Source organism: Tympanuchus pallidicinctus, unplaced genomic scaffold, assembly GCF_026119805.1.
Source record: "Tympanuchus pallidicinctus isolate F22 unplaced genomic scaffold, pur_lepc_1.0 scaffold11, whole genome shotgun sequence".
Classification (NCBI taxonomy): Eukaryota; Metazoa; Chordata; class Aves; order Galliformes; family Phasianidae; genus Tympanuchus; species Tympanuchus pallidicinctus.
This window is the reverse complement of record NW_026294627.1, coordinates 15,574,406-15,585,333: the sequence shown is the minus strand read 5'-3', so window position 1 is coordinate 15,585,333 and position 10,928 is coordinate 15,574,406. Positions and strand designations below refer to the sequence as shown.

General features: G+C 40.6%; 1 protein-coding gene across 5 annotated transcripts in view; it reads left to right on the top strand.

Moving 5' to 3' along the window:
- MICU2 (mitochondrial calcium uptake 2) overlaps positions 1–10,928 on the top strand; it is a 131,334-nt gene that overhangs the window by 49,533 nt on the left and 70,873 nt on the right. The window contains exon 1 of one of the 5 annotated variants that reach the window (XM_052671403.1): positions 8,130–8,177. The exons of 3 other annotated variants lie outside the window; for them this stretch is intronic. In XM_052671403.1, the coding sequence (XP_052527363.1) occupies positions 8,145–8,177 (33 nt within the window). In that variant the 5' untranslated portion in view covers positions 8,130–8,144. Of the gene's footprint in view, positions 1–8,129; positions 8,178–10,778; positions 10,821–10,928 lie in introns of those variants that run through there. One more of the 5 variants, XM_052671406.1, reaches the window with a different exon arrangement.

The window sequence follows — 10,928 nt, the reverse complement described above, 5'->3', positions numbered from 1 at the left end:
GAACACATGTAAACTCACCTCGTGTTGTCCATTCTGACAACACAACAGATGTGCCCAGTGGCTTGTGAAAGAGGTGAGCAAAGGACCCGACTTGATGATCCAGGAAGTCCTTTCCAGTCCTACTTTTTTTGTGTTTCTATCTCGTGTCAAATTTTTCTCGTTTTTCTCCATTTGGTAGAAGTGCCCCAAAGGTAAGACTTTTTTTTTCCTCTAACCATGTTCCTTTGGTTCCTTGTGAGTTTTTGTTTTTTTAAGGCAGAGGTGTACTTGCTACTCATTATGTAAAGGAGATTCTCTCCATTGTAACATTTTAGTGGTCTGTGGAAAAGAAGTTAAATACATCAAACGTGTCAACCTGAGTTCTCTCCCTTTGGAGAAAGGCATAAACTTCTGCATTATGTACATTTCATCAGGTTTTAAAATCTGAAAACGCTTCGTCATTATCAAAGATGAGCTGAAAAGGAAATAGGCTGTTTTTTGGTAACCATTGTGGTCCATTGTAGTGCATGTTTGGCAATGAAAACACACTTCTGTACCTTGATGAAATTGTGTAGGAGGGTTGGTAGAGAACAATGTCTCTACCATGAGACATTTCAAAGCCAGCACTTCTGCTTTCAACACCATCCTATCTGAAGCAGCTTATTCCTTACCGAATAAGCTGGAATTACATCTGTTCTGGTGGTAGGATAGATGTAACAGCAGAATGTTGTCTCTGCTTTCACAGATAGCATAGGAGCACTCTCACTAACTAGACCAGAAGCATCCTTGAGCTCAACCATACGTGAAGCTCAGAATCCATACAGCTCATCCATACTTCAGAAACAACAGTGTGGGGCAGCTCGTGTCCCCCCAGCTCCTGTGGCTTCTGCCAGTGCTGAGACAAGGCTCTGTCCTGCTGAATGTCCAGTAGCTGTCTGTCTGTCTATCCGTAGTCCCAGTTCCATCCATTGCCCAGGTTCCTGGGCTGGTAATACTACCATGTGCAGTGGTTCTGTGTGCAGGGCCGGCTGCAGTCGTGTCAGACTGCTGATGCCGTCAAGCTGGTAGGCAGTCATCTTTATATTCTGTGGGAGAGCATTTTTACAAAGCTACAGTGGCTCACATTAACTCTTCCAGTTACAAAGTCAGAAATGAAATGCGTTCACCCGGCACACTGCTTGGAGCTACAGCTGATGGCAGTGGTAGAGCTTTATTTCCTCTGTGCTCCAGGAAAATAGGGTAAAATAATGAAAATTCAGACCATTTTTTAGCCTGCCCCAGTATTTCTATCGACTCCTTTTTTGAATTTCTTGCACATAAGTCATTTTAGAAGTGACACTAATGTAAACTTCAGTGCCCCAGTAAGGGAAACATCTTTGCGGTCTTTTAGCCGAGTGAATGAAAAAGAGACGTTGGCCAGGAGATGTTAGAGAAGGTGGCTGGATTCTTTACTTGAGTATAACGTATGCTAAATGGTTTGTAATAAAACGCTGAGCTGTTGATTCATGTTTTACTTCATTAAATAAAATAAAATACCTTGAAATTAAAAAAAAAAAAAAAAAAAAAAAAGTAGGAGAAAACTGCTTCATCAAATACTAAATTGGCAAGAATTGTGGTTGAGTGACTCAGAGTCTGTAGCCTTAATGAATTTCTGGCAGAAGCTGTAAGGATAATTAAAGAAAAGCATCCTAAAAACATTTTTGTCAAGATGTATCAGCACAGATTGCTATTTCAAATTTCTAGAAACAAAATGCAGAGTTTGTTTAATTTGAGATTAGTATTCCAGACTGATAGCTGAAGAGTGGCTGATGCTTCAGCTTTGAAGAAAAGGGACATTATAAAGCAGCACTGGAGGTTTTAAGCTACTCATTGGCAGACGTGCCTGATGAGTCAGAAGGTGACAGAGCTTTGTTTAACTGAGTGTTTTAGCTCCATGCACTTTGAAATGGAAGTGCTGATACTGCTTTGTTCTAATGCAGAGCAGAGTCCTGAATTAAGCTTCCAGAGTTTAGAAAAGGATGAGAAAGGCAGTTCAGGGCTTTCCTTTAGGAAGGAGCACATGCACTGACAGACCAGGCTGTATGGTCACTGGTAACTTATCTGTCCCTGTATGCAGGCACTGAGGTAGCCAGCGTTTGTTGCTGGGGTGCGATGAGCAGACTTACAACATTACATCAATAGTGTAACTGGGAAGGAAAACTGAAATCGTATAAATGTTATTAAAAATTGTTTTACACAACACAATGTTGCTATTTAAAATTGATACATTAGTAGTTTTCTAGCAATTAAGATTTAGAAGCAAATGTTTTGTGTATGTTAAATAGGTAGAGTTTGTGGATGTTTGATGAAACTGGTTCACAACTCATCCTTAAGGGTTCACGAAAAGAAAGGCATGAATATGTCACAGATCCCAGACAGAGCAGTGCTGACTGAGGCTGGATATTAAGCACCAGGTAAGTGTGATTTGAAGTGGCAGGATTACTTTGGGGAAAATGAGCAGGGTTTTGTGGCGGGTTTTCTCACGGCAGCTGTATGAAGCTGCTCAGAAGTGTGGAGTGCTAGAACTAGTCCCAGCAGAGATGGATTATTGGAAAAATGCGAGTGAGGTGGGCAAAGCTGCCTGATAGATTGCAAAACCATATGATAAATTATACTGATCACATGCATATGGCTCCCATATAAGTAATATATATGTATATTTGTGCACAGAGCTTTATTCCTCCCCCCAGCCCCCATACTTTTTTTTTTTTTTTTTTTTTGGTAGTAAAATTTAGAGCAGTGAATTAGGAACGATACAATCAGATATAAAAGGATTTAGAGCTGTTTAGGTGACTTGGCCAACAGCTGGCAAATGTGGTTCACTGTGGAAAAATGTGAAATAATTAGTCTGGGAGCAAGAAACCAAGGAAACACAGTGTGTGCAGAAATGGAACAATCATTCAGCACACTGACTAGGAGAAGGATTTGAAGGTTATTGTGGAAAAATCATTGAAACCATGAGGCTTGTGCACAGCTGCAAGAAGTGAGTTACTAGGTTGTATCAGAGGGATAAAACACAAAATAGGAGGCTATACAGTTACAGGAGCGTTAGGCTCCATCTGGCACAGCGTGCGTAGTGTTGGTCGCCATGCTGTACAAGGCAGACTGTCTGGGAAAGGGGGCAAAACTTGGAACAAAGATAAATATTTTGCATGTTAAGGTTATGGAAGGTGATATAGGGAAGGTGATATTGTCCTTTCTCTGTATGAGATCAAAAATGGGAATAATCTTAAAAGCGGAGCAACAGAGTAGAAGTGAACAGCTTAGAACTTCACAGAGTGAAGCATCTGGAGCACATTATTTCAGGAAGACTGTTGGTATACAGAATACACATATGTTCTGTGGACTTGGTAAAGAGAATTAAAAAGAGTGGCAGTGATAAGACTGCGGTTGAGACAGGCATGTCTTTCCGTCCTCTCTTACAATGACTTCGGATGACCAGGGTATTCAGAGTGATTGTAGCTTTTAAAGGGGATACAGAGATGTGAGACTACTGTTTCTATCTATGAATTATGCTTCTACATCTACCAGAACTGTATTTAAATACATTGGGGAGCACCTGAATTCTTTGTGCTGTGTATTAGGAATAATGTGCTCATTCTGCCCAAGTGTTTTTATATTTCAAAGCCCTGCAACCAGAAGCTAAGGCTGACTGCTTAGTGCCTCTGTGATGCAGCGTCAGGATAGTGATGCACAGTGAGCCAAAGGTCTGGAGATTTGTTCCAGACTCTAGAATCCAGCGCATCTGCTGCTTTGTCAAGTTGTGTTCTTCCATTAAAAAATCCAGGAGATATATGGATATAAAGAATATGGCATACGGAGTATAAGTAAGTGGTAAAATGCTAGCTAAGATGAGAAAATATTCTAAAGCAATTGAACTATTTCATGTAAGATAACTTTTTTAAAGATTCAGCACTTGGTTCAGTGAAGACTTAGCTCTCTCTTGATGCTTACATGCAGCAGTAAAGCAGCATGTGAATAATTCAAGGGATAACTCCATACACTTTAGTTCTGTAGAAGAAATTCTGAGTTTAACTTAGTCTGTATCACTGGGTCTACAACAAACCCAGAGGGTGATTGGGTTGTCGTTGGAGAAAGGAGCTTGTCCAACATGGTGTAAATCATTAGCTCTCCTGGGAACCTAGCCCATTTTGATGCCCAGCTTTATGAATTTTGGAGCTATTGCCCTGTTTTCACCTGTCTGTAGTGGCAAGGAACATTCTTCCACAATCTCTATGTTCCACATGCTGGGTTATTTCTCTTGGAAAACTTTTGTGGAGGTACACAACAGAACTCCACACTGAATGTTTAATGTTGCAGTTCTTCTTTTCAGGCAGTTAGTCTTGAAGCCAAGATATAGAACCTCCAAAGCTGATGTCAGAATTTCATATACATTATATATAGATTATCAAGGGAGTGGAAGAGCTTAGAAGGGGAGTTACTGAACCCAGGAGCTCTGTAGACAGCAAAATGAAGCCAGTGTGCATGGCTTCATGCAGTGTGCTTCCTCTTTTAAGGGGTGAAGCACTGGCACAGGTTGCTCAGAGAGGTTGTGGATGCCCCCTGCCTGGAAGCATTCAAGGCCAGGCTGGATGGGACTTCGAGCAACCTAATCTAAATTGAGGGGTCCTTGCTTAAAGCAGGGGCATGGAAATAGATGATCTTAAATGTCCCTTCCAGTACAAACCGTTCTGTGATTCTATGATTAACTCCTGCATGATAATACAGTGCAAGTGTCAGCTGGCATTCAGCCAGCCGCGTGCATGCCTTCAAGGAGATTTCACGGGGCCAGGAGCTGCTTCATCTCTGCGTAGAGCTGTGCTGTGCTGTGCCACTCACACAGATGGAGGGCACAGGCATTGCAAGGTGGCTCATTGTTTTCTTCGGGAATATCCCAAGGATATTGCTTTTCTGCACTTAATGCTGAGAAAGATTTCATATGTATCATGAAAAAAAGTTCTTTGTGCGGCTGTATCATAAGGTGTTGATCTTGCAGGAAAAACCTCAATTTGACTCTTAGGTAGAGTGTTTTGTTTTCCAGTGCTCATCCTCTGTACTGTCAAAAATCTACTTCTAGTCATCTGCCCAGGAGCTGCCAGCAGATGGATTTGTCTGTAGGGAAAACTTTGTGCTACATATTAAGACAGTGGTGGCAACCAGACCGTGTTTACAGGAGTAAACTTACTTCATTCTGGAACTTAGGATAAGGTCAATAAAAACCAAATTCCAATTTTGTTGTTTCCACTCATCCTTTGAACTATCACCTTTTTGTAAAGGATCTCTTAATGCAGGTGTAATCCTTTTGAAACCGGTCTTTATAGAGTCTGTGACTTGCCAGAAGCCGTGTAAAAGCAGTGCTACCTTTCTTAATCATTCAGTGTCAGCAGCAGTGTGTGTGATGGGAAGCACACGGAGCATGGGCTGGGAGTGAACCATCTACAAGTGCTTCTGCAGGAAGCTCCACAAAGAGCAAACTGACTTAATGGAGCTAAAAGCTGGAAACTTAAACAGTAAATTCAAGTAATACGGGAGATGGAGCAATGAGACCGATGCACAAATCTCCTCTGCCTCCCTTGTCCTCCCAAATGAGCCCTTGTTTTCAGCCAGATGTTTTTCAGGGCCTTGCAATACATTAGTGCAATAGTAGAGATACACAGTGCTCTATTCATCTGTATTTAATGCCCTTAGATACCTTACTGAGCAACCTGGTCCTTACATCGCCTTGGAGTCGGTGAAAAGAAGTGATCTGCTGTGGATCTCTACCATTTGGATACCAAAATGGATTCTGTTATTATTGTGATTGTAGAACCACCAGCCCCCAATTACTCTATCACTTCATGAATGACTCTAAACCAAAGATGCCTTTTAACATGTTAATCTTTAATATTTAAATACAAGAAAACCTGCTTTTCAACTGCATTGCTTTTGACCCACTTCTGAAAACAAGGTCACTTCACATTGTTTCCAAGAGCTCAAAAAGAGTAGCACATTAGATACGGATCTGAAAAGCTTCAGATGCTACATTAAGAACAGTTCTGCAATCATTAAAATGCTCCAATTGGATCTGTGAGATCAACAAAGTGTGAGAAAGTAGATCAGTTTTGAGTACAACCATGTATCATTTAGTTGGAAATGTGCAGCTGCAGTTTTGAAGAAAACAAAATATATAGCAAGCACAATGCTTTTATTCAGCTCAAAGTTAAAGCATTTTTTTCCAGCTATCAATTTACAGCTTAAGATAATGGATTTTGGCAGTGTGCAGAGCTGTTAAGTAATGTTTATTAAAATGGATAAGAGAGGACTTAAGAGGTGGTCTGTAAAAGGGAATTTTTAAAGGACTGGTTAGTGGGATAAAGAAATGGCATTTTCTCCTAGAATTGAAGTTTTATATCCCTGGACAGATCATTAATGAAAAAGATTGTGGTGATATCATCTTATTATTTAATAGTTTGTGAAATGATATGGAAACTGTACCTACAGAGGCTTTTTTTTTTTTTTTTTACCTCTACTATGAGGCTGAAAAACTTGTGTGTGTTAAATGTCTGTCCTGGAGAGAGAAATAATCAGCTGCATTTAAGTTTCCCTTAGTCACAGTGCTAGCTTATAATTTGAATTAAAGTGAACATTCCCAGGGTCTATTATTCATTGTGCAGCTCTACACAATAGGCAATAGTTGTGTGAAACTCTGTGCCAAAAGTCATTAAAGTCGCTAGAAGTTTGCATGGACTCAAGGAGATGTTGGGTAAGTGCCAGAAGGTGATATAACTGAGGGCTGTGAAATGAAAAGAAACTACATCCAGCTCAGGATGTCCCAGAGCTCAAAATAGATTTAATACTGAAGGAATATTTTTATTCCTTTCTAAGTATTTGCTTATGGCCAGTGCAAATGTGCTGTTGGGGCTGAAGCTCAGCATCGTGCTCATTCAGATGCTCTGACCCTGTAGCCCCAACCCATGGAGATGAAATGGACCTCAGCTCTGAGCTCGTGCTGTCAGTCCTCCATCCTTCTGATATCATCTCTGCCCATGTTCAGGCATATATCTAAATGTTTTTAAAATACTTTTGAGACAGAGTTAGAGGTATGAGCTAAGTCTTACTGGGTAGATGTGCATTTATTTGCTTTTTTTAATAGAAGTGCTTTTCAAACCCGTGCATCTGCTGGCAGGTCACAAAGCTGAAATATCCGAGCTGGCAAGGGCTGGGACAAAGTGTGCCATGGCACTTCTCCTGCAGTGAGAAGGACACCAGTATAACTACTTCAGATGAGTATTTTTTAATAAGCTTTCATGTCATATGTATGCTCCAAACATTTCCCCATTAAGTAAAAATGAAATATTACTGAGTTTACAAACTGACTTTTATTTGGGCTGGCTGTTTTCACTGTTTTTCATGACCAATAAAAATACTAACGCGTAATGACAGTGTTGTGTTGATGTGGCACTGTGCCTGTTTGCACTAAGGAGCACCCTGAGGCCCTCTTCTCCCCTGCAGATGTTCCCTGAAGGTCCCCAGCCCAAAAGCAAATGGTAGCAAGGAGAGCTGGAGCTTGGCTGAGCACATGCACGATGCAATGGAGACCTCAGCAATCTGCATTTCTCTTTCACTGCTGTTCAAATTGAATAGAGCTTTTTGCTAAGCTCATTAATACCAACCTTGTAATTGGTTTCTCCTCATTTCACTACTGACTTCAGAGCTCTTTGTTAATTTTTTGTTCTCCAAACCATTTTCAAGTTTGGCAGTTGCAGAGGAAATAGCATCTCTATTCATGGCAAAAATGAGCTCTTGCACAGGTAATAAGCAGGAGTCCGATAGGTGGGAGTGGGGTGGGCGGGACACAACTGAATACATTTGTCTCTTTTTCCTTGTGTTGCAAGTTACATACTGATTGCATTGTTGCATTTTAGTGTTTTATGAAAGGAGTGGTTTTAATACTTCAGATGCTATAGATAAATAGATGATATCCCTATTTTTTAAATCAAGCAAATTCTACGTTTTTATGATTATGTTCTTTATGGTGGTCCAACCAGCCCATTCATTGCTCTTAACCTGTTCTCGGCCCTTTCTCTGAGCGTCATCCTGAAATTAAATGGCAAATAGTGAATTGGCACATGAACTTTCCCACAGGGATGGTGAATGTCCCATCGCTGGAGACACTCAAGGTCAGTCTGGATGGGGCTCTGAGCACTTGATGGAGCTGGAGATGTCCCTGTTCATGGCAGGGGATTTGGACCAGATGGCCTTTAATGCTCCCTTCCAGCTCAGATGATTCTAAGATTATTCTGTGATGATGGAATTGATTCTGGAGATATTCTGGAGATATTCAAGACTTGCCTGGACACCTACTTGTGTAGGGAACCTGCTTTGGCAGGGGGGTTGGTCTCGGTGATCTCTAGAGGTCCTTTCCAATCCCTACAATTCTGTGATTCTGTGATTCTCACAGAAAAATTATTCTGGAGAATTTCAGCAGTGCCTTAAATTAGAAAATGTGGTTATCGTGGTGAAGTCTTCATTGTTCGTGTGAGTTATTTCTAAAGCCACTTCTATAAAGCTTGAACAAATCAGTGAAAGATGAGATCTGTTCTCTTGTTGTATGTTGAAATAAGCATCAGTACAGCTCCAGGTTGAGTCTATTTTCCATGGCTGATCATCGGCTAGAAATCCAGTCTTCAATTTGTGCTTGAAAATTGTAATGCTGGATGGTGAATATTCTCAAGCAGAGGAGGGAAAGACTAACTTGCATTATTTTTAGTCAGCACTGTAAACATTTACAAACAGGCCGTCTGTCATCAAAAAATGTGGGCATGCTGGAGGTCTCCGAATTTCTGAGAGGTTGTTTGAAAAAAGGTTGGACAAATACAGCATTAATTTGACTTAATCTCTGCAATCTGGTTTTTATGCAGTTTTTCCTTCTTGAATTAAATGATGTGTTCAAACTATTTCACAAACAAAGCCTGAGATAGCGATAACCTTAACAATTCTGAAGAGGAGGAGAAGGCAGAATTGCATCAGATTGGGTTCTGGACCTCCCAAAGACAAGAAGTGTTTGTAAAAACAGCCCAGGTTGCTTCCAAGAAGGTGACAGCTGTGATAAATGAACCAAAGAGGTCTTGAAGAAGAAAACCAGCAGATGCTGGTTGACCTGCTGCAGTTCACTACTACTGCAGAAAGCACTTCAAGATGCAGCCAGGATGGCTGAAAACAACTTTACCTCTGCTACAGGGAATGTCACACAGAAACAGATGACTCAGTGGCTACAGAGCTCGGGTTTTTTTGTGTTTTTTTTGATGTTTAAGGGTTTCTTTGGTTTTTTTGGTAGACTGGGGTGTTGTAGAGGAGAAAGTAACACTTTGCTGTGACCTTGCTGATGCGCTAATGGTGCAGCAGTGATGGGCTTTGAAGGGAGGATTAAGTAATGCACACCCGAGCTTTCATCATGGAAGGGAAGTTCAAATCGGAGGTTGGAATTTATAAACAGTAGTAAAAAATGATGGGTTCACAGCTCTGTGGTAATCAGGAATGCAGCAGGTTTGCACTGCGTTATGGCGCCGGTAGAAATAGGAATTTGTTACGTTATAGTATTTCATCCTGAAATTATTTCAACTTTCAGGATAACCGTGATTGAAACTACTCAGTGGAAGATGGATCTCACATTTCTCTAATGTAAATCTAATATCATGAGCAGCCATGTCCTTGATGGCCAGTTCTGAGACAGTGAGACGTCCTATCTTTGCAAATGAAATGTATCTATAAATGTTAAGAATTCAGTGAATGCAGGATTTTGTTACCTCCTTTCGGTGCCCTTAATGTTGTCACCTGTTCTGGTTTTTTATGCAGGATTTTTTTCTCTAGAAGCTGCCAGAATCTGACTGTAAAAGTTCTGGCCTAACAGCAATCTGCTGAGTTCCTTCTTATCAGCTTGGAGTATGGTGCATTCTGTGTTCTTCTCAGGACTTGAAATACTGCACAAATTTTTGGAAATCCTTTGAGGCAGTAATGCTTACTTAATTGATAATAAATATGTCAACTTGAATGAACAGAATTAGAGATTTCTGAGTAACATCACTACATCACTGTTTTGAGTCTTTTTATTTAGAACACTGAGAAAATAGAAGATGGTGTTGATGAAAATTGTTAATTAAAGAGAGGCGGTGGCGGAACTGTGGGTTTCTCCAGTGCCTCTCTGTAGCCATGCTTTCTGTGTGCTATCTCTGTGTCAGATAAAATGTTTTAGAAGAAAAATTCTGCATAGGTAGAAAGTTTAAAAAAATAAGCGAGACTAGAAAAAATAAGTGCAGTCCTTGCAAAATACAGTGTGTTTTGAGCCATGCGAGTTTTACACATGGCATTGTCACGAGTTCATTCACTCCTCCAGAAAACAAATGATTTGTTTAGAAGTGAAGTCAGCAGCTTTATGGAGAAATAAATATAACTTTACAACTTAATTACAGTATAAACATTTCTTGTGGCCAAAGTGCCTTTGTTGTTATGGCTGTATTAATCTTGGAGGACACGCGGATGTTGGTTTTGGGTCCCTCCTGGGACCTGCTGGGTCCCCCAAGCACAAGGCTGACCCATGTGGCGTGGTGATGGCCATTTGTCATGGATGTGGCCAAACCTCTACTGAAAAGTGGAAAGAAAGGGAGAAAGAAAAGAAAGCACTGAAGGAATTCTCTTTTTCTCTGCACATTGTTATTCTCTAATTAATTTACAATGGAAGTTTTATCTAATAGTGTTAGTTTGCTGTACGCAAAAGAAAAGAGTTTCACACTTCACAGATGCTGTTTAATGCTTCAAGAGGTTTGGTAAGTCTTTTCTATGGCAACCTAGTGTGTTAGCTCCCCAGCAGTAATATGCCACCTTTTTAGGTACCGGACTCTCTGAGAACTGAGGAATCATCATCATACAGCATA